We start from the raw sequence: 24643 nt of genomic DNA, 5'->3' as shown, positions 1-24643 counted from the left end.
TCTCCTGTTATTTAGCTCCTATTCCTTGGCCTATATGGAGAGAGTGTGCTAGAAGGACACTGGTAAGAAAGACAAATGTCCACCAATTCCTCACTGGTTAGGTTAGTCTTTCTGGTCTCAGTCCTATCCTTTCAGCTCAATGCCTTCCTCTCCTTTCCTAGAGTTGTCACCTGGCCCCGCTGGAGATCAGGGTTCAGGTATTGGATGAAGTCAGTTGCACTGTATCTGAAAGCATACTAAAGTTAGTGGGCCATTGTAGATATTTCTAGATTTTATACCTATGTTGTTAACATAATGTTTATTATGTTTAATGTATAATGTTAATATGAGATATATGTAGAAGTGAAATATTTCACCTGGAGCATGCTGAATCTGAAACATTTTTTAAAGTTTTATAATGCATTATATTGGACCTAAGTAGAATCTTCATTAATCCTTACTTCCTTAGGAGTGGCTGAATTAATTGATAGTTGAGATATTAAGGGGCTGGTATTATTCTGACATGTAGCCCTTGCAACTTGACTACACAACTAATAGAAGAGTAACCTAAAACAAAATAAAACAAAAAATCAGCCTTTAAGTGGATTGCCTGCAAGATTTTCAAGGTCACCTTGAAGCTTTGACTAAGTGATTAGTAGGTGAATTCATTCAAGAAGTGGGAAATTCATATTTATGCTCCAAGTATTTTTAATGGAAAAGATTTCATCATATTTGAAAGGAACAGCTGATATTCAATGAGTGAAGTATTCTGTGGATATTTTTGTCTTTTGAATATGATGTTTAGAGTCCCAATATATTTCCAGTATTTTTTGAGAATTGGCGATTAAGAAAGCTGGCCTGCTGACAGTCCTGCTGCCATGCTTCCCTCCCTAAAGTAGATCTGTAAGGGCCTTCTCATAGTTAACCACATCCTCAGATGTCAGTCTTCACCATGGCCTGAAGTCCTGAGCAGTGGGGCCCTAGCCTGCCCCTCACCCCCCATCTTGCTCAAATCTTGTGGTGACTGGTTCTGGTAGAATATTTCTACCTTTGAGAAGCTTCACCTGTTCTTTCTAGATTACTCTTCCTACAGACATCCCCATGGTCAGCTTCCTCTCTTTATTTTAGTCTCTGATTAAATGTTACCTCCCACAGAGAGTTTTTCTGGCCGCCTCTTTAAAAACTGGAAAACTGGCCCCTACTCTGACTTTTATTTTGTTGTGGTACTTAGTGATGATACTTGATGTACTACGTCTGCCACTCAAATGTTTGGTGAATGAATTACCAGTGTTATATATTCTGTCCCAAATTAAACATACCTGAAACATGTATAATTGTCGTATTTTAAAAATGTGAAAAAACATCTGTATAAATTACTGAGTGGGTAGATGAACTTGTCTCTTCCACTCCTTTTCCTACTTTCATACCATGACATCTAGAATATTAGGATCTCTTACAGCAGTGATGAACTTTGGCTGTAGTTAGGCGTATCATCCAGCAGAGGGTGATAGAGTCAGAGCTATTGTAAGAACAAATTTGAATCTTCAGTTTTATTTTGCGTGAAAAAGTTCAGTTTAGTGGCCATTTTCCTTAATGTAAGGTGGGAGTTGTCCTTCAGTGAAAATAGGCCCTATTTTGTGTAAGATGATGTCCAATCTTTCATTAATATTTTACTTTAAAATTAAAGAGTTATGGTAGGATGAGAGAAGATTTTTTTTTAAATGCTGTTTGTAGTTTTTAACAGGTAATATAGAATAAGTAAAAGGAATTACCCTTAAAAATGAGTATATATGAGATTATTTTCCAGTGAAATCATAGGACAAAATGGTAGCTTTAATACAGATCTTTGCTAACTTGCTGTGTTAAAAACTACTAATGCTCTTTTTTTTCTAACATTGTATTTAATGTGAGATAGATGCCACATGTGTCGATAGTTGTTCTGCAGTAAGTTGTCCATAGCTGTTTCCTTACCATGAGATGATCATAGAGGCATGTGACAGCATGTCTGACAGGAACAGGAGACTTCTGTGCACTGATATAAATGGCAGCACAAATGGATGTTCTACCCAAACTTTGTACTAGTGCACCATTTTATGCAATGATGGCAGTCTGTTAGACTAATGCATATCTTTTTTTAATGCTTCAGCATATTTAACTTTTATAATAAAAATACTTAACCCCTCCTGGTTACTCCAAAGTTTTTTTTTTTTTCTTTCTTTTTAATTATACTTATGACTCTGCTTTTGGATGTTGCAGCAGTTTGGCTGGGTTTTTTTTTCTTATAAGACTAGACACCTGTGGCTACTAATATTCTTAGTCTTTTTAAATTGAACCTTTAATGTGTTCTGAGGCAAAGTGAGTCCATAAGACAAATACTGTGAAATGCATAATGTGTAAAACACCAAAACAAAATAGCTTTATATTCAAAACAACTTTAATAAATGATATTCTATAATGTGGTATGAAAAAAGTGGTTTTCTGTTCTGTTCTCATGCTTTGATATGAAAAAAGCCATTAGTTTTTGTTGATTACCATTCTGATTAAATCAAATAAATTGTGCAACTTGATGTACAAAATGTATACATTCATTTTTATAGTTTTGGTGGAGAGGAAAAAGGCAAAACATTTTAATTATAAAAAGCAAACATTTATATAAAGGAACTAAGACAACTTCTTTTTTAAAAAATATACAGTTTCAACATAGTCGTGCAATATATACATTTATATTTTGACTTCATCTGCCAAAATGAATCAAGTACATATGATACTTTTTATATTTACATAATGGCTACATTTTTATTTAAAATTCAAAGAAGTAATTAACATTTTTATTTATTTCAAACTTTACCCCCATTCTTATCTTTCACCTCTAGATGTTTTAATTTTTCAAACTGATTAAAGTGAATAGTCCTGAATGTATTATATTGGGTATAATACTATAATTGTTTATACAAATTTAAATATTAAGGAGGAATCAGAAAGCTCAGTTTAAGTAATCTATAATCACTTGTGTAATTATAATAAATTTCTTTGTTTTATTTACTTTTCACAGTTAATAGATATATTTCACTATTTTTATAAAAATAACACTTCTAGCTGGAAAGATTTCTGTCCAGTTAGGAGTTCTCAGTTTACAGCTAAAATGAGTAAAGTACATTTTAAATCTCAATGAAGTTTCTTCCTTAAGTTATTTTTCTATGTTACTGTTTTATAAAGCTTATGTGGCAGCCAAGCATGAAACTCTAGTTTTCATGACACTTTATACACCTGTCTATGTACCATTTATGAAATGGAAATTTTAACAGGACATCTTTTAAGCCTATACTTACTTTTAAAGCAAAAGTGTGGTTGAATGGAACACACAACTTCTGTTTTTCTCCCTTAATTTCTTGGATGTATACTCAGTTTGTTTAGAAGTGCTTGAGAAATTCACTCCTCCTGGGAGTCATTTGGCAATGTCTGGAGACATTTTATGATTGTCATGGCTGTGCCTGGAGGATGCTACCTAGCACCTAGTAGATAGAGGCCAAGGATACTGCTAAACATCCTACAAGACATAGGACAGCCCACCACCTCACTCCCATGAAAACCATCCGGCTCCAAACAATAGTACTAAGGCTGAAAACCCTGCCCTAGAGTGATATATGTGGAGACAAGTGGCTAATTTTTAGTTGGTAATCTACCAACTCCATGGAGACTGTAATCTAGGCTGGTTACCTAAGCCAAGGCTAGTTAGAGCTCTCAAGCTCAATGTGTGATATCACCTTAGCTTACCCTTATCTAAGGAAGGTGAGGCGAGTGAAATCAAAGGAATGATGTGCCATTGTTCTTTGTAAATCACATTGAAAAAAATAGTGTGCATATATGCAGTAGTTACTTGGTTTGTTAAATACTCCTTGTCAGCCTAAGGACTAGTTCCTCCATTTTTTTTTTTTTTAATAAAAATTTGGTTGGAATGAAACAGTCCACACAGCTGTTAAAAGAATCAGATGCTATGGCATGCTTCACTAGAGAAAACCATGCTGTTTTTGCTATAAACCCCTGACATTTTATGGCTAAATATTTTTTCTTGTTTGTTTTACTTTGTCAAATACAAAGTAAGTCATTAAATAGTCCAGAGCTATCTCTGGCCAGGTCAGTAAGGCAGCCAAGGCCACCATATGCACAAGGACAAATTCCTATTTTCCTTTGACATCTCCTCCAAGTCAAATTCATGGAAGATTGTCTATTTGTATTGTAGGAAGTCTGGATCATATAGTTTTAAAATCTAAAGCATCACTGCTGAGCTCCAGCCCAGTCTTCCAATTTTATAATGAGGACACTGAAGACATAGAGGTTGAAGACTTTGTCCAAAGCATTGGGCATGTAATGGTCCTCACTGCTCTTGCCTATGCTTTTTTCATCCAAGTCTTCGAAGTCTAGAGAATATGCAGGCTCAGAAATGGAGAAAAAAGGGAACAAAAGGTAGAAAAGGGTGGGCTTCCTCAAAGTGTGGTCCATTTACAGTGTAATGATGGAGTACTTATCAATATGCAGATTATCGGACCTCATTCCAATCTGATCAGATAAGAACCTCAGAAACTGGGGCTTAATAATATTTTGAACAAGGTTGCCTATATGAAGATGACTCTTGTAGAAACAAGACAAGCACAGAGGGTGCACCTTCTAGTATGGTCATTTCCAACGTCTCTGTGATTTCTTGCAAATTTCCAAAATGTTGTTTTATTCTACCTTGTTTATACTGCCTGAAATTCCAACATTTAGAAATTTACTCAACACTATTTTTCTTTCTTACTTAGCAATAAGCAAAAATAGTTCCCTGACGTTGAGCTTGTTCAGTAATTCACCCAGATGTGTAAACTGAACAAATGACTTTTTCTTGTTAACATGTGGTATGGAGCAGCTAACCAGGGCATGGGACATTTGGATGAAGGGTGAAGTAAGATGGATAACAACAATGGAAGAGGAAGGTAGCTGCAGGGGACCCGTACCAGACTGGGAATCAAAGGGTGAGGGAATGTTTCAGAAAGGGGAGAGGAAGGATGCTAAAGAAATTGCTCCTTTTTCAAAAATTCACTAGGTACTAACTGTTGTGCATCCTAAAAGAAAGGACATTTCCTCCTTCCTTTGGCACAGGCTGGGCCTCCAGCAGACAACAGTGTTACCAAACATTTGTTATTAAAAAAAAAAAAAAATAAAGAAAAGAGGAAGGAAGCCCAGTACCCACAATGCAACACTTCAATATAAAAAGTGAAAGACAAATTCTAAGTCTGAAACGTGGAGCTAGTGAGGTAAGAGTCATCTCCAGAGGCACTGTCAGGACCACTGCTCTCTAAGAGGATCATGGCCCCAGGACTACAGCTGGAGCTTGATGGACAGTTCCCCATGTCCCTCATATGCTCACACCATCCAGCCCAGGTTCAAACTTGGTCATTTTAATGTTTGTTTTTACAATTTAATAAATAATTCTTTTAATGATTGCAGAAAAGAAACTTGTAATATAATCATTTATATAAGCAAAGTTTTGTGCCTTGGCCTTTACACTGTTCCCTTCTCCGATTTAAATGGAGATTTTCTTTGTAGGAGGTATATTCTAAGCTTTTAGTTACTCAGCCGTGTTTTGACAATTAAAGTGAGATAGGATTCTGAAGAGGCAGCTGGAGTCTGAGACTGGAAAGAACCAATGGCATAATTTACCGAGTTTATACAAATAAAATTATCACTTAAAAGTATCTTCTCTGGCAACTTTGGATGAGCAGCATAAATTGAAAAACAACATGTTAGCTTTTTTGCCCTCTTGTTAACATGATAATTTCACACACACACACACACACACACACACTCATACACACATGGAAGTACCTAATATAATATATATTATATATAATATGTATAATATATTATACAGTATTATACATTATATAATACTATACAAAATTACGTGATATATAGATAATATATAATTATTATATATGATATAATCTTTGTATAATATATAATTATATATAATATATATACTGGGTACTTCCATTTTTAGGGTTGCTATTTAAATCAATCATTTTAAAGATAGCATTCCCCACCCCCCAAATTCTGAGAAAATATTAGAATTTATTTAAGACTTATCATGCCTGGAAGCATTTCATCATCTTTGTGACATAATACACATTAGAATGTAAACCCTGGACCAGCCAGTTTAAAGATTGATTTTTTTCTTCCCCGTAGAAAATAAGTTTTTTACCCTTTATATCCTAAGCCCCCACCCACAATTTCTTCCTTTCAAACTGACCAGCAGTTTCTCTTCAAATATCAAGCTAGTTTACCTATTACATATTAAGAAACTCGGACTTAAGAAGAACCCCATTCACCATCACAGAAAACCCCAGCTGGGATGCCGCCAGTTCCCACTACAGAAGCATCTGCTGAGTGGTTCAGCTGTTGAGTTCTGTGGTCTCATCAATCTCATCTGGATTTTTGGCCATTTTTTCATATTTTCTTTTGAAGAAGCCAAGCTGTAAAGGCGACAACATAAAAATGTTACCATTCCTTGGGTATGATCATTATCCTGACTTGAATATTATACCATGAATATCCCATATAGTAACATCACACTGTACCCAATGAACATGCATAAGTAAAAAAATAATTTTTCTACCCATGGCTTATTTGGCATGGTACCTTTGGCCCCTAAGCTGCCCACTTCCTCTGAGGCACCTCTGGGAGTCCCCAAGGCTCTGGAGAGTGAAAGTGTGGAAAGCGTATTGCTGATCTGGTATCTCCCACCCCTTTAGTGAGGAAATTTAGTTCTTGACAGTTCAATTGAAGTATAAAGTTAAATTTCTCAGAGTAGACTTATTGAAGCTGAACAAAATTTCAGCACCCTGAATGAATGGAAGTTAAAAAAAAAATAAGATCAGATTTTTCAAAGACCGAGTGAGAAACTGTAAACAGCCTTGCATTTCTTTTCCCCATGACAGAGGCAGTGCCATATAATGCTTAAAGTTGCTATTTTGTAAGGAAATTGAAGACAGAAAGCTTTAAGAGTCCTGTATTTTAACATATGATTTATTTTTATTTATTTATTTATTTTTTACCTTCCACAAAACAGCAACCAGGGCCATCAGCAAAAGGATTCCGGCAATTATACTTCCTACTATAACTCCTGTGGGTACTTCAGCTTTCTCGTCAGGTTTTGTTATCATAAGGGGGATCTGTAAATACATGTTCACAATTGAGTATCCAATTTTAGCATTGAAAACGGGGAGATGGTCTAGTTCAATTCTGTAATCCTATAAATGAAGGTCCTCAGCTTTAGAAGTGACATGATGACATTCCTCAAGCAGTGTATAGACAGTTTTTAGAGAAAAATCTGCAAAATCCAAATTATTCTAGTTTCTCTTTTTTGATTGCTTCAGTATTTTATGGTTGCATAATACATGACAATCTCAGATCTCTTAATGATTTATGAAACCAGAATTTCAGTTTCATTTAGTTTTCATTCCCACCAACTGAAAGCAGCCTTGGGCCAGGAAGTCAGAGAATGATCCATTGAGCTTTCCTGATTCAACAACAAGAAGTTGGCATCAGGTTTTTAAACTAATTGATTTCTCTTAAATCTCAGGCAAGATTGGTGTCAGTTGTTGGAAGACGAGATATAATACCTCAGGGCTCAAGGTGACCTTGCAGTGATGAAATTGTCCTTGAGGGCATTTATGACTCTTTATGACCATTTTCCTGGCAATCTTTGTCATACTGCATGGGAACAGCTGTCCTAAGAGTTTTATTGTAACACTTCATATTCTACTTCCTTTTAATTTTTTTAATGGATGAAAGAATCAGCAATTTCCTTCACAAAATATCCTTAGCTATGTTTTAGAGCAAAATAAAGGGGTATTATCTATTTGCATCATAATATTAAGTTAAGGTGGCAGATGAGCTAGCTGCTCCTTGTCATGCAACTTAGGGGTTGGGCTAAACTGGAAACTGGCCTTGGTGACTGTATTTCTCCTCATTTGTGTCTTCAAAAGCTAAAATCAGGGTTCTTATTTTCACAAATTTATGAATAAAGTACCTAAAAATTCATATAGTACACAGCATAATCACAGTCATATGCCTACTTCTCTATTCCATAGTTCCCTAACCTGGGGCCCATGGATCTCTATTGACTCATGAGTGCAAAGCTGTGCATATTAGATTTTTATGTGGCCTGGGATTTAAATAAATATAATAGTCACTTATTTACCTAGAGGGATGTGTTGATTTATTATTTGGGCTTAAAACATTATTCCAAAATTATCCCATTATTGTTTGGATTCAAGAAAACTTTCGTGGACACATGTAAAAGTTGATCTCTGTTACTTATTAGTGCTGCTGGGGGGAAACCAAGAAAGGGGAAACTAATATGTTCATAAAAGTTGTTAATTTGAACTTTCAATTAATATGCTTAAGTCTGCTTTCTAAAACACAAAGACTTCAGCAGAGTTTTACATATTGTTTGAACACTGCATTTTTCTAAAGTGAGCTTTTAAGAAAAATCTATAGTACTTTCCCCCTAAGCTAAGTTCATAGCAGTCTGAATCTGAAGTCTGCATTTCCTTTGGCTCTGTTTCTAATTTTCCATGCCTGGCCTCTGAAAAGAAGGTGTGGACTTTCACTGAAGTTCCTAAGTCAGTGGCAAAAAGCATCCTCTATTGTGTGGAATCATTTCCCCTGGGACAAGAGTGCCACAGCAGTGTTGTGAGCTCTATCTCAGGCATTGAGAGGCCCAGAGTTCACGGGCCATTGGTTTTTTCACCAGTCTGTGGGCTGAAGCAATGGACCCAGGCCAGCTGTCCAGCTGCCTTGGGGGCAAAGTTGTGATCTGGCTTCCAACTCCTAACAAAAGCTTTGGGAAGAAAATGCTCAGGGTTCTGCCAGAAGATTAGCTGAGCATAAAAATCTTACTATATCTAAAAATGGCATATGCTAACCAGAGTTTCAGTGCAGAGGAGAGTTATCCATGCCAGCTCTTGGAACAGAGAACCTTTGTTTTCTGTGGAAATGCATTTCTCTGAAGAATCATTTTTATCAAGGGGAGCATTTATAGTTTTCTAGAATATAAGACTATGAATGGACATGCCACACAGTGACAGTGTCTGGTTGTATTAAATACTATAAAAAGTCTTCTAATAAATACCTTATTTAGTAGCTATGTTTCAACAGTCCTCTATAAGAAGTATTCCAAAATACAATTTATGATTTAATAGACATGACTTGGATTATATGACCTAAGGTCTAGATGGTTTTGTGTAAACATAGGAGAAAGGAAAACTGGTATTGCTGATGTGGGCATGGAGAAAGGATAGCGTGATATCCCAAACAAGATGAGCACCCATGTTGTGCCTTTCTGTGGATCATCACTTCTAGGAAACCCAGCCTTGCCAACATGGGCGCCTGGAGGAGGAAATGTATATCTCTGAAATTTAGCCAACACCTTTTCTAAAGCTCAACATAATAATCATCAGACTCAGAGTTTCAGTAAGATACCTCCATATGCACATGGATAAGAAGAATGAATATTCTGCATTTTTAGAAATAGGTTGCCAACCATGGGGAGGGGTGCGGTGCTTACCGTGACAGTGTTTTCTTCGATCACATATATCTGAGGGTTATGGGTGTCAATTTCTGCAGCTGCTGTCAGCTGTACTGTCTGGAAAGTCGACTGGAAGATAGAAAAAGGAAAATATTTTATCCTAACAGCAGTAAATGCAGAAAACTTGGCATGTTTATTATTTGTTTATTTGCAGGTAGAAAGTGACAAGAGCAAATGTCAATTATGAAGACTCAAGAATGTTTGTGTGCTTGAATGGGCCTTATGTAATGGGATTGCTCATTAGGAGTTGGTGGGCAACTTTGCAAATATTGGTTGATTGGGCCTTGCCACCACAAATTAAACCCAATCATGGTGGGTAGGACCAGACAGAAGCCAGTTAAAACATCTCCCTGTGTGATTTGAACGTGAAAATGGTTGAAAAGCCAGGATTTACAATACATGTTTTTAATATGTCAAGAAATAAAGTTAATGAAAATTAAAAAAAAATTTAATGAAACTTGGGACATGAGAGAAAATTACAAATAGTCTTTTTATGTATGTACCTGAGCAAGTCACATAATGGAATGAAAAGCCAACATTTATAAGAGAAGAGAATTTTCCTTTTGGGTGCACCTGTAAAATAATGCTGTCTCAAAGTACACTTGAACTTAACCATGCATGTCAGCAGCAGATAACTTGATCCTTTGGCATATTACATAACGTAAGGAACAATTTCAGGTTTCATAATCTAAGTGTTTCTATCAAACAATACTAGATATTAGGTAGGCATATAGGAAGGACATATATTTTATGCTCAAGTTACTAGAAACCTCCTTATATGAAATAACTTTATATTCATTCTCCAATCTAGTCAAACAAAAATTTATTCTTCATTAGAAATGTTATTGATGTGTTCTCACTATACTGCAAAATTTGGGCATGACACTTCATATGAAATAGAGTACAATGCTCAGATTTTAGAGCTGTTTTCACATGCTCTGGCTACTAGGACTCAGTTTTTCTGGTTACTAGGGCACAAGATTCAACATACTCATGAGGTAATTTGTTAAACTATCTCTAGGAGCCAGAAAGAGGGAACATAATTCCAAAAAGTGAGCAATTTATTTCCTTTCCACTGGCTCGGTCTTTGGTTCTTCTTAATTTTCTCAAGATGGAAGATTGCATCAGAAGTTAATCCTGATCACTGGTCTCTTAAACATATGTTATAGGGGAAATATTGAGTATTGATAATAGTTTACGTTAAAAAAAGTAGCAGTTAAGTGAATGCTAGTTGAATAGTCGCTGTGAAGCAGAAATAATTTTTCTTGCAACTCTGAGACATCTGCATTTTCAAAGCAGGCCCCTCTTACAGGAACACAATTTCCTGGAAGAGTAACAACTATAAGCAGGCACACTTGCACATCTGGGAAAGGGAAGCAGCACACCTGCCAGCAAGCATTAAGGCCTTTTCTTACAATGGCGGCCTGTGCTCCCATCAGCTTGGAAGCCTGAGCAACCACTTCATGACAAATTACTTGACATGTAAAGTTGACTTGCACTACATCAGGAAAAAAAGGTGGCAAGAGAAGGCAGTGTGTTAATGTGCTCTAATAGAGGAAATGAGGTCTACATTTCAGACTGGATCTCTCAGGTGGCCTGAGAGACACCCACTTTGCTGTTGAAATAGCTGAAAACAGGGTACAGAATAAACATTTGACCTTTCATGAAAGAGGGATTCCAGTGGGAATTGACCTCTCCAGGGTATTTTCTCAGTTCAGCCATCATAACCATGTTGCAGAAGAATAAATAATATACTTTCTAAGAAATTTGCTCCCAGAAGTGAAACTACTGTTTCTGAAAACTGTTGGGAAGGTACTTAAACAAAACAAAACAAAACCTCATAGTTAAAATGGTGTAGCTTCAAACAAACTCAAGAAAAACCAAACACTTTTTACAGTACTGGCGTGACTGCATTTGGATGTCCAAAAGCCACTTTTCCTTCCCAGTTGGCAAGGTTTGCTTTGAAACATCTGTTCCTCAAATCCAAGGAGCCAAGGACCTACTGGTAAACTGAGCATCAAACTGCCCCAGCTAGAAGGTGGTGCAGCTAACAGCTTATGTTGCATCTCAGGGGACTTAGAACTGTCCCAAGGGCTTTGAAGCAAATGCAGATAACAAGAAAACACATAAGAGCAAGCAAAAAGAAAACCAAACTCCTCATTTCCCCACTCCCCAACTCTGTATTTTCCCTAACATTTCAGTATTCCTTTTTATATTATGTCTCTGTATGAAAATATTTGCTTATATTTGATTCCAGACACAAGTTAGAAGAGCTCAGTTGTCTGATCTTTTACACAAAACTCCACATCAGGAAGTGGGGATTATTGAAGAGTCCATGACAGGGTGAAAAAACAGAGAGTGGAGTCTGGTTGGAAGCACTTTGGGAACTGATTTATTTGTTAAAAAAAAAAAAAAAAAAAAGTACAGTGAGACCCACACAGGCCCCAGGAGGTTTCATACTAATTTATATTTTGTCAACTCAATCAGGGCCATGGTTGGCAAAAGGAATGGCTAGATACTCCAGCAGTCAGATTTAAGGAAGCCTGTTCATACTTATATTTTAATGCTACATTGAAATTTTGGCTACCCCAAACCATGCTGGAACACTGCTAAGTAGACTCATACCTGCCTTAGGGGAAAATGACACTGACATTGGGCACATTCTTTGAATTTTTCTTGGAGATTGAAATGACTTAAAAAGTTGTGTGGTCATTGGGCTCTCTTACCAGAGGAAGAGTCAAATAGGATAGCAGATATTACCTGCTCTCATATGGGAAGACAGACCTTTATGCTGGATTCATCTATGAATGATTTAAGACCAAATAGTTAAGGGTTCAAGGAGACAGACAGGGTCGTATGCATCTTGATATGGGTGTGGTGAAGGAGACTGGGAAGATAGAAATGTAGGAACACATGAGGAAGGAGACAATGCACATGTTATCTTTAACCAGGGCAACAAGACCTCATTCCTGTAGGTATCATAGGTAGGCATGGAGTCCACGAAGCAGAACATTGCATGAGCTCCCAGATCATTCTGAGGCACAGCCAGATTGGGGGAGCACTGGCAAGGTATGGGACCTTACTTCCTCTCAGAGTAAAGTGGCTATCATAAACCTGAATCAACCTAATAGCTCCTTGATAATGAAGCCTATGTTTCCTTGTTATTTATGAACCCAATGGGTAATATTGATACTTACTGCTGCAAAAGTCCTGTTCCAAATTCTGGTAGACACGTTAATGAAATATTCTCCTTTCATGTGAAGGTCTTTCAGCCAGCAGGTGACATTACTACAGGAGGCAGTTCTGCAGTTCTTTCAGGTTGGAGTCAATAGCAAAAGAAAAGAGAGTGTTAATACAGGTGTAAAAAAGAATAAATGCCAAAATTATACAAAGATAGATGAAACCCAGTGCTGGGAAGGATCTAGGGAAATAAACAATCTCATGAGTTATTAGTACTTGGAACTCTTCTTCAAGGGATTTTTTTTTAACTAGGTCTCAAAATGTAAAAATTGCATACCCTTTGTGTCCAGCCATTTCCTATTTATACAGATAGCCTCAGGAGATAAGAAAAAGTGTGTGGATTTAAAGTACACCAACCCTGTCTATTGTACCACTAGATCTGAGAGTAAAAACAATGACAATGACAACAACAACAACAAATCCAACTTGTTTATCAATAATGTACTAGCTAAGTAAATTATTGAACATAAACAAATTTTAGTATAATTTAGGCATTAATCCTAATAATGAAAATGAATTTCTTCGATTTTTAAATTTGGAAAGAATTGAAGTTTTTTAATTTGAAAGAATTAATGATTGTCAAGGTTTGAGAGAGAGGGAAGAATACAGAGCTCAGAGGATTTTTTTTTTTTTTGGTAGTGAAACTTCTCTGTATGACACTATAATCATGAATACATGTCATTATACATCTGTCAAAATCCACACTATGGATTTTGACAATGCCAGTAGTGAACCCTGATGTGGAATATGGATTTGGGGTGATAATGATGAGTCAGTGTAGGTTCACTAATTGCAACAAATATACCACTTGGGTTCTGGATTTCAATGGTGGAGGAGGCCATGAGAATGTGGGGATGGGGCATATAGGAAAGTTCAGTAGATTTCAATTAGTTTTGCTGTGAATCTTAAACTACCTTAAAACATTAAAAAAAAAAGCAATTATGAGGGGTCTGGGGATGTAGCTGTGTGGTAGACCACTTGACGAGCATGCAGGAGGCCCTGAGCTCTATCCTCAGTACCAAACACACACACACACACACACACACACACACACATACACATACACACATACACACACACACCCATAAACAGTTATGACATATTGGTATATGTCAAAGGTCAAAAGGTAGCAATGGCATTTAAGTAACAACACACACAAATCTGTATGTGGTCTAGTGCTCATTAAGAGACAAAACTTCATTCTCCCTTATTTTCCATCCTTCACAAAATAAAACAACTGCAATAAAGAAAACCAGGAGAATTTCAATATTATTCAGACTGGAGAGATGTGGTTTGTTCAGGGTTTATTGTTCACTAAATGTTTGCTTATTTGAATGCTTAATATATGCCAAGCACAATGCTAGACTAATCTCTTTCCAAAAGATAAAGGCATAGGTTGGGAGCAGAAGATGAAGTTCTGAAAAACAAAGAGGGTAGCAAACTTAGAAGAAGCTCAGTGACTATGTGGAAAGGGATCAAGGACACCACCTATAGAGGACACACCCAACTCTTGCAGCTCTTTGCAACTTTCCCAAAGTGTGCTGCACAGAGACACAATGGTCACAAGTGTCCTTTTGATGTCAGGAGCCCTGGACGTGCATTCTGTAAGTAATGGCCTAATTAATAATTCCAATAACCTCTCTTTGAGAATGTACTGTCTAAACCCCTACTCTCGCAAGCCACTGAAGGCAAAATGAGGGTGGTCTAAGATATGAACTGGTGGAGAAGGGAGGTGCCGAGATGCCAGGCAAAGCAAACACTAAATCACTGCAGGAAACTCCCCTGGGGCCCCTGTCCTCACCAACTCTTTAGTGTGCCGGAAATTTTCACTCTTGAAGGACACAGATGAAGAAGTCTGTCCTAGTTTGAGAGGATTTATTTCTGCTTTACAGCTGATGTCACCAGCCTACAGGGAAGAACACCAAATCAGATTTAGGAAGCAAAATGGTTGATGATGTTCCTTTCAACATGTTGGGATGTCCTGCTGGGGAGGGTGGTTAGGATCCTTGCAGCTGTGCTTACCTGGCCGAACTTCTGGTGGCCACTAAAGTAAAACCACAGTATCCAAATCCTCTGAGGTGACTTGATGAGGTGGTCTAGGTTCTTATAGCCTGCTCTGGTTTAGAGGTGGTTTGTCCCCCAAAGTTCATGTAATTAACTTGATTCCCAGGGTAGCAGTGTTCAGAGAGGACAGCACCTTTAGGAGTTGGGACCCAGCAGGAGGCCCTAAATGGGGTTGTGTCCTCAGAAGCAATTGTGGAACTCCAGTCCCTGTCTAGTTTCCTGTTTGACTATGTTCTCCCCACCCCTCTCTCTGCCTCCTAGCATTCACCATGAGGTTCTCGAACGATGCTGGTATCATACCCTTGAGTCTCCAGAACTGTAGGTTCAATAAATCTCTTCTCTTTATAAAAGCTACCTAGCCTTAGGTATTTGGTTGTAGTACTGCCAAATGGGGTAATACATAGGTCATAAGTGATGAGATAAATTTGGAATATAAATATATTGCAAATGATTTAATTCAGGGTTCTTGTCTGTGGAACATTTTAGATTTTTAGGTCCTATAGTCTCCCATGCACAGTGTAGGAAGAACAAAACTGTAAAACCAGCTAAGTGCCTGGTCCAAAGAGAGCCAACGTCAAGGTGTTTTGCTAGAGCAGTGCCTCTTGGCCCAGGCTACACGGGAGAACCACCGAGAAACTTTCAGAAAAAAAAAAAAAAAAAAAAAAAAACCACTAATGTTAGAGAGCTATCTTTATGAAATTAACTGCTAAGTAATTGGCCCCTGGGATACAGAGAGGTTATTCTTTGTTTCTCATCTACAAAATGTCAGACAGCTGCCCAGAACTCCTGGGTTATTTCCATCTTAAAAGTGCACATTTTTATAGGCTATGTTGTGGTCCTTACCCGGTCTACGTGCACCCCAGTCAGGTACATCAATGGATTCTTTTCTTTGGTGTACTGAGGGATATGAATGATTACAGATGCCATGCTCACTGGAATACTTCCTGTTGTTACCTACATAGGGAAGAAAACACTCCTGTCACGACATGATTCATGGACACAAGGGAAATTATCAATAATCTCTGTGTTGATAGAGGACAACTGTAATATAGTAAGCAACTGCAACAGAGTAGCAGAATTTCCGGTAAGGAAGCTCCTTATGCTACAGTGTTCTCATATGTGAAATAAAGATAATCAGAAACACCATGGGCATGCGGTGGTATACCGTCTGTTCTCATTGGTGGGGTTTCTGTTCTAGGTGGACAGTGCTTATGTCTTATTGGTTCTATAATTAAAAAAAAAATCCCTAGGAATAATAACAGTACCAATCTCATAATTATCTGGAAATTAAACATGGTAACATGTATATTTAAAACAATACTATGGCTGATACTCAGTACACTATGAATGCTATTTTATTTTTACTATGAACTGATTAAATTTCCAACAAAACATGGCTACCGAATACCATCCATATTTTATAAATTCCAGTATCTGTATAACAAATCAAGATTCTTTTTTAGATTGTTTTTGAAGTCACAAAACTTGATAGTTGCAGCCATGTCATAGACTAGAAGGAAATGTACAAAAAATAAAACGGTACTGATTCAGGATGGAGGATGGATGCTTTTCTACTTTCCAAAATTTCTCCCATGTAATAACATAATTATGAAAGCCATTTTTTTCACAACTTAATTTCTTTTCATAAGACTGATCATAGTCTTTAGAATATAATTGCTTGTTCATAAACATTACAATTTAACTCAAAAATGTTTTTAGATACTACCAGGTATGACTGTACAAAACCCATACTTGTAAGCTTCTAAAACAGAAGTGGTCTCCAAGAATAAGCTGGCAACATCATTCTATTATGAGGATGTTTGCCACAGTAATATCCTATTGATTTCCATTGAATATTTGCCTTGAAGATATATCATTATCTCTTACCCACTTCATATAACTAAACACAAAGACTTGTTTACATATCTGTTGTTTATCCTAGTAGCTCTCAAAGTATATAGGACCTGGACTAACAGCATCAGAATCACCTGGGAACTTGTCAAAAATACACATTTTTAGGCCACCCCCAGACTTACTGACTCAGAAATTCTGGGAATGAAGCCTGTTTTAACAAGCCCTCCAGGTAAACCTAATGCATGCTCAAGTTTGAGAATCAGGGGGGTATTTCAACTTCATTTCCTTTTCTTCTCTTCCAAGACTCATCCCCGCCACCCCATGCCTTTTCCTGATTTACCAACCTTATGATAGGCTTACCAACCTTAAGAGAAAAGATGAATTTTGGACCAATATCTTCAAAATTGTGCACGATAGAAGGAACATTCACATCTGAGTAAACTTCATAAAAATTTATGTTGGTGGATCTATTGAATAACATTTATAAAGTCAGTATTTTTAGTTTTGATATTGTCTTGAAGCATCATATTTAAGTTTTTTTGTAGCTTATATTACAAGTAAAACAGTTTACTTTTAGTTACAAAAGCAGTAAAATGATTATTCCACATTCAGATTGATTGCTTTTGCTTCCACATATGAGCTAGAACATGGGGACCTTGTCTTTCTATGTCTGACTGGAGGCTGGGAAAATCTGAGGTGGGAGAGAATAGAAGGAGGTTGGATAAAGGGCACTAAAACACAGCAGAGAGAAGGAACAAGTTCTAGTGTTCTGCAGCACAGTGGGGTGGCTATTGTCTACAATGACTATTATATGTTTTATGAATAACTAGAAAAAACGAGCTTAAAACCTCCAAAACTAAGTAATGATAAGGATGAAAAAATGATAATTAGCCTGACTTGATAAGTGCACAAAGCATATGTGTATTGAAATATACTATACCCCATAAATACAGGTATAATTATTTCATGTCAATAAAAAACTTTAAAAAATTGAAGGATGTAGAAATGTCAATCACTCATGATTTTATCATTGCATATTGTATACATGTGTTGAATTATCACTCTGTAATCCATACATAACATACAATTATAATTATAATAAAATTTCTAAAAGTATTAATGATATTAAATGCTTATGATATTATGGTCCAATATGTATTTCTAAGACTAAAACAAATTCTTTTTTTTAAAAAAAGTCTCTTCATTGTCTTTCTGCTGAGATTCTGTTACATGCTTATCACTTGTCAAGTTTCTAAAGTAAGTACAGTTTTACTTTAGAATGGATCCTTGAACTGTTCTTAAGGTGACTGTTGACAGTTATGTTAATATATGTTAGTATCATCCTTGTTGATTGCATGAATGTATTTATAAGCCAGGGTTTTTTCATCTGGATGGCAGGAATACAGTAATGGGGTATTGGGTATTAGCTCCTGCATTATTCGTTACTGGGAGCCTATGAAACAGGACATAAATTTTCTTTATTAATTCTTCTTCCTATTCGTCTCTAGTTCCAAGCCAACTCTAATGGTTCAGGTCTAAATTGGGGTGGATCAAATCAGTTTTCACCAGTAGTGGAATCACTTTCAAGATGGATGACCCAGAGATTTTATTAGACTAGAAGAGAGATATTGGACTGATCTTGATTTTTTTTGCTTAGGATTGCCAACTAACAGCAGCAAGCATAGTGGAGTCTAGGTCAGAGGAAACCCAGGGGAGCACTCAGACTGGAATGAAACTTGACATCTCCCATCTTCGTGCTTATTTCTGGGTCTCTAAGGCTGGCTTCCAGCCAGGGCAACTTCTTCAGAATATGAAGGAGCAGGTGGCAGGAGAAGGAGTCTGGAAAGCACTATGCAGATCCTCTCCTTTTGTTTCCAATGGATAGTTTATCTTAATTATAGGATGTTGATTCCATTTTCTAAAAAAAAAAAATTGGGCTGGATATTTTCTGAGACAGATTTTTTTTTTTTTTTTAGTTTCTCTACTGAAACTTTGTGTTTCTCTTTTTTATGCCTTAGAAAACGCTTTTCCAAAAATCTCAGAAGGAAAATATGTCATAGGAAGATTTAAATAGATGTGGTATTTGTCAAGGTTATATATATGAGGGGAAACAATGATTGGTAAGCCTTACATGGAAAATGGGAAAAGTGACAAGGATTTGAAACAGAAAGGCTGGCTATGTGTATATAGATTATTCTCTTTGCCTTTTTGAAGATGTTTGTGTGAGCTCCTAAACAGGGCCAATTTATAAATTGATTAATATGCTCAGCTTTTTGAATTTTAAAGAGATCTTACACGTGCCCATTCGTTACTTGTTTTTCCTAAGTTACTTAAATGTTGATTAATATATTTATAGCGGCATTTAGCTATGCTCAGAGGGATCTTGTTCCAAAAATAATTCTAATATCACCACCTATTTTCATCCATCATATTTATAAAATATAACTATATATTTAAACAGTATTAGAGTGGTTGCTATCTACTGGAATGTAGATAAACAAACTCTACCTAGGAGCTCTTCCAAATTACACCTGTGAGTCTCCTACAGAGTGCCACTGAGGAGAGAGGGAAGGTGTACTTCATATTTCATTGTATATCTTCCTGTAATATTTAGATTTTTCTATAGACATTTAATGTTTTTATTTCTAGAAAACATCTGGATAACTATTTGTGTGTTGTAGGATTAGGATCCACTTTAACTTTTGTTCTTTATAATTCTCCACATTAAGCTTTTAGCTATACATTTATTGGGATGTAATGGAATCCAAATCACCAACATAAAAATACATAGCTGTCAATTAGTAAAAGTGAAGTCCCATTTCAATGTTATATTTATTTCATGTTAAAATATCTGAAAAAAAAATTGGCTATGGGTAGAATGGAATGACCAAAAGTCTTTATTAACAATAAGTATGTAGAAGAAAGAATCAATGTAGGTGAGAAGAAAAATATTCAGACAATGTGCCAATACAGATCTCTGTGGCTGCATTTGTCTTCAATATCTTATTTTAAGAACTGTGAGTCTTTGAAATTTGTCGTTATTGATTAATTCTTCAGGGATGGATGACTTGGTCTGAATTTAGTCTCCACTCATGTGTATTCGAGATTCACTTGATACAGAAGCATTCTTTTCTTTTTTTTTTTTTCTATTTTATTTTATTTATTTATTTATTTTTATTTTTTTTTTTAAATTTTTTATTGTTGGCTGTTCAAAACATTACATAGTTCTTGATATATCATATTTCACAATTTGATTCAAGTGGGTTATGAGCTCCCATTTTTACCCCATATACAGATTGCAGAATCACATCAGTTACACATCCATTGATTTACATATTGCCATACTAGTGTCTGTTGTAGTCTGCTGCCTTTCCTATCCTCTACTATCCCCCCTCCCCTCCCCTCCCCTCCCCTCCCCTCTTCTCTCTCTGCTCCCTCTACTGACATTCGTTTGTCCCCCTTATATTATTTTTCCCCTTCCCCTCACTTCCTCTTGTATGTACTTTTGTATAACTCTGAGGGTCTCCTTCCATTTCATCTTTGCTCATGCATCTCAAGCTCCAGACAGGATGACGTATTTTCCTTTTAGTTTTTGCTTAGTGATTTATTAGATAATTTGCATATTCCATGCTTTTAGGGGCTGGGGTGATGAGCTAGAGAAACTGTTGTCACTGGACTTCTTGGGGAAACACTGCCTCATATTTTTCCTGGGTCACTGGTCTGTGCTTCACTGGGCAGAGAAGTCTGTCTGCAGGCTTAGAGGTAGGCATCCCTCTGGCTCATGCCCCTAAAGCAATGACCTCAGATGGTCTGTTCCATGAACCAGACTCACTTCTGAGTGAGTTAAAGTGCTGTCAACCTATTTTTACCTGTGAGATTTGTATATTACTCACTTTCAAAGACAGCTGTTCCTCTGAACAATTCAAGATAGTTATAACTTTTAACCACTGCTCTCAAGTTTACTTGCTTTGGGAAGGCAAGAAAAGGAACAAAAGCATTTCTTCATGAATGGCTTCCTTTGGAAAATCCCTCATTTCCTCCTTGTTGGAAGAAAACCCTAATCTCTTTTGTCAGGAATTTTCCATTCATGGGCTGGGGATATAGCTCCTTTGGTAGAGTGTTTGCCTCGCATGCGCAAGGCCCTGGGTTCAATCCCCAACACCAACACACACATAAAAAAAAAAAAAAATGGAATTTTCCACTCAGAAGCTGGACTTGGCCTAGTTTCCATTTCTGAATTTGTTGTGACTTCCCAAGTACAAAGCATAGGTTTGGGGGCTTCAGTGTTCAGAAGGCTTCAGTGTTCAGAAGCAGGGATATAACTTGACTTCTCATGAGCAAATTAGGAAGTAGGCAGTGAGAAGAAACTTCTGGCAGCTCTCAGGGCCCTTAAGAGTCTGTTTCAATACCTTGGTAAGGTTTGTACTCCCTCTGAGGGCCTGCAGGGGAGCTTTGTCCTCTGCCTTCCTGTGCTGCTGCTCTGAGTCAATAAACCCAAAGAATCACTTAAAGTTTTCCTAGGCACCAATTTGCCTATGGACTTCTGTTTTAGTTGACAAGGGGGAAACTAAGTCTCATAACTAATTCTTTAGTTAAGACTGAGCATACAGATAGCTTCTCTAGTCATGAGCCAAGTGTGTTAAAAACCAGGGGGTGCCAATGACAACAGGCTATCTACCCATATACTCTTAACGTACCTGGTTAAGTGAATTTCAGCATCATACAGGAGAGGAATTTTGAGGTTGACTGAGTTATCTGCATTGTTTGCTTCCTGGCTTTCACTATTGGAACAAACATGAAGAAATCACTCAAAGAGAACTATTCTAAAAACCATTCATCTTCAATTCATTATGTTTTACCTTAAGGCTTGGAAACTTATAGATGCCTGATTCCGAAGGTTTTGAAGGTCAAAGTCGAAGTTAATAGTAAAAGTCACCTATACACAAAATTAAAATTGATCAATCTATGATGCTTTATACACAGGAAAAAAATGTTCCTCATAAAGTAAACTCATTCCAGTTTGATTCTGAATTTTATACACCTTAAGCTTTTATACTTGTAGAATATTTTTAGTTGACCTTGCTTTAACCTGCTTACTTTAGAATTGGGAGAGCTTAAATTTCAACTGACATAGAAGTTATCCAGCCTCATGAGATACGTGTCTGAATTGCAAATCTTTGGGCAAACATGAAACTTGTTTATAAACACCAGGTGATCTCTGTGACTCTGACTTCAATGCTTTGACCTATATTGATCAACATATTCAGACAAAAAGCACTTTTGATATAGTGTGTGTATTTTTACATGTAGAAAAATCTCTCATTTATTAATAATTTAAAGAAAAAAATCAGCTATTAAGAAACTTTTCTAAGCATGAATCCTGGTTATTTTGTGATGCTTATCAAATGATAATATCTAATAAAGAAGATGTTATGTTGGTGAATTGACATGAATGCTGAGGTGTGCCTGGAATGGATTTGAGGATGACATGCAAGTTGTACCTGTTGTTCCCTCTTCAAAGCAGGGTAGCCCACATCACAGGAAAGAAACTTCTGAGATGAACCAACTTCACATGTTACTTCTGTACCATCAGCCTGAACAAGACCAGGGGAATAACAACAATCAATTACTTGATAATGTGTGTGTGTGTACATACATACTGAAAAATGTACAGGTACATTTTAGCAGTAAGATTGGTTTACATTCATACAGATTATTGTCACTAAAGATTTGAAAACCTTGTACTGTGCAATTAACTAGTATACTATTTTTACTGCTAACTCTAAAGATATATCTGGACAAAGCAAAGAATAGATTAAAAGTTGGATTTTCCCTCTAAGAAGGAAATCAGTTATTATATTTTGGAAGCACAAAAGGCTTTAATCCAATATTCAGAAATCTTTAGTCATACCATTCTCTTCATATTTTTGAAATTTGTATTTTCAAGAGAAAAATATTTATGTTGTTATTTATCCATGTTTTTAATCAATCAAATATTCTTTTTTAATTTTTCCTCATTTCATTTTGTTTTTAAAGTAAAATGTTGCTATTTGGCACAGAACATTAAATGCTAAGGTCAGAATAAGCTAAGAACTCTAAATCTATTGTGAGTTCACATTAACTTTAAATTGGATGAACCATTTTTTAAACCTTTAATCAAGTAGCTCCCTCGGAAAACAGCTTTTCCTTCTTTGCTTTGCATGGCTTAAGGGCAGAGGAGGGACCAAGGGGCCCTCATGGTCAAGGCAGTCCTGGTTTAGTGATCAGGTCCACTTGATTGCCTGGCTTTGCTGGAATGCATCATCTTGGCAGTAACAAGACCTGGGGTTGCAAAGCCCTGGCTAAGCCATGTGTCTCAGATGCCTCACAGCAAGTGCAGGACATCTGTGCAGGACCACAGCAATCTCATCACACAGATGGCTCGGGAAGAGTTACAGGAGTGTCTGGCTACTGTTGCCAAGTGTCGGGGTAAAGGAAAAAGTGACCAGAGCTGCAAAGCAGAATTGGCTCTAGATATAGAGCCAGACAGCTCTCCTGTGGCTTAACCAGTTAGAAGCCATAGTTCAGGACTGATCATGCCCAGGGGAACAGGGCTTCTTTAGACTATTTAGAGGATGCGGGAGGTTTGAGTACAAGGAAGACAGTTAAAGCAAGTGCGAAACACAGTGCTCAGGGTGTCCTCACATACCGGCATGGAGAATGAAGCAAAAAACAAGTTTTCTGAAAAATTAGCAACAATTCCAGTGTTGTAGGCACTTTCCTTTTTGTTTTTCAGTGTTACTGAAAATGTTAACCTTTTATTTTGATTGTTGACAATAAAGGATTGTTCTCTATTAAAAATCAAGAGAAGAAAAAGAAAAAGAAAAAAAGGCATTAAAAATAAAAAAGACAAATATTCATAAACTTCATACATTTAAGAAATAAACTCTACTTGGAAAGTGAGAAAATTGCTTAATAATAATAAATTATCTTCACATAAAAGTGCTACTATGCATAAGTAAATGCTACGAGACTTTTTGTTGTTGTTGTTGCTTTTAATTACATGGCAGGGACAACTATCCAAATACCAAGAATTTTGTATTTCTTATGCTCTATTCTTTTGTGAATGATAGAAATTATAATTTAGTCTTTACTAGTGTGAATTTTTTTTTTTTGGTAAAAAAAAAGCAACCTCTATAAACATTGATTTGAATGAAACAATCAACTGTGTCTTTCATTTACACATTTTATACTGAGCGTTAAAATAGAACATACTGAACAGCTGGTAGTTGTTGGACATCTAGAACCAGGTCAGAGATGCAAAGTCCATCGTCACCACAATCTTTATAGAAAGGGATCTGAAAAAAAAAAGACATATATGTATATCTATGTTTGTGTATATATATATAACTTGAAGCATTTTTTTTAGAAAATTAAGACATTAAGACTTTGTCCTGGGTATTTTAAAACACTACTGCAGTGACTGTGAACCTTTGTTAGCCAATCTCAATGGAGAAAGGGCATGTGGCACTTACACTGAAGACCTTGACTGTGTCAGAATAGGCTTCCAGGGCAGGGCTAGTGCCAGCATTTTCAAGACTGATATCCACACGCAGATCCAAAGAATTTACAACATCAGAGGGTTTCTAACACAGAACACACACACACCACAGAGTCAGCATGTTAAGGCACAGCAGCTTTAAAACAAGAAAATGACTTCAAATGTGTTTACGATTAAGAATTAGCACTTGATTATGTAGCATAGCATATGCTTGTTTTGAATGATCAGGTTCTGCTTCCTCTTTTCCATCCTACTTCTGCTGTAAGCCTCCATACTACTAGGAAACCTAAAGATTCTTGATTACAGTAAAAATCTAAAGCAGCAATTCTTAGTTGAAT

The 24643-nt window shown here is 36.6% G+C and overlaps 1 protein-coding gene across 1 annotated transcript in view; it reads right to left on the bottom strand.

The window, feature by feature from the left end:
• Window positions 1-2156: 2156 nt before the first annotated feature.
• Itga2 (integrin subunit alpha 2) overlaps window positions 2157-24643 on the bottom strand; it is a 100614-nt gene continuing 78127 nt past the window's right edge. The window contains exons 18-30 of the mRNA XM_046456307.2: window positions 24280-24390; window positions 24020-24102; window positions 23454-23595; window positions 22267-22359; window positions 21625-21701; window positions 21463-21546; window positions 17130-17232; window positions 15755-15865; window positions 14649-14753; window positions 12805-12918; window positions 9587-9676; window positions 7071-7187; window positions 2157-6488 (exon numbers count right to left, since the gene is read on the bottom strand). Of these exons, the coding sequence (XP_046312263.1) occupies window positions 6408-6488; window positions 7071-7187; window positions 9587-9676; window positions 12805-12918; window positions 14649-14753; window positions 15755-15865; window positions 17130-17232; window positions 21463-21546; window positions 21625-21701; window positions 22267-22359; window positions 23454-23595; window positions 24020-24102; window positions 24280-24390 (1311 nt within the window). The 3' untranslated portion in view covers window positions 2157-6407. The remainder of the gene's footprint in view (window positions 6489-7070; window positions 7188-9586; window positions 9677-12804; window positions 12919-14648; window positions 14754-15754; window positions 15866-17129; window positions 17233-21462; window positions 21547-21624; window positions 21702-22266; window positions 22360-23453; window positions 23596-24019; window positions 24103-24279; window positions 24391-24643) is intronic.

The sequence above is a fragment of the Marmota monax genome, unplaced genomic scaffold (assembly GCF_021218885.2).
Source record: "Marmota monax isolate L192 unplaced genomic scaffold, Marmota_monax_Labrador192_F-V1.1 WCK01_AAM20220418_F8-fsc00037, whole genome shotgun sequence".
NCBI lineage: Eukaryota > Metazoa > Chordata > Mammalia > Rodentia > Sciuridae > Marmota > Marmota monax.
The sequence above is the reverse complement of the archived record's forward strand: the minus strand, read 5'-3'. Positions and strand labels throughout refer to the sequence as shown.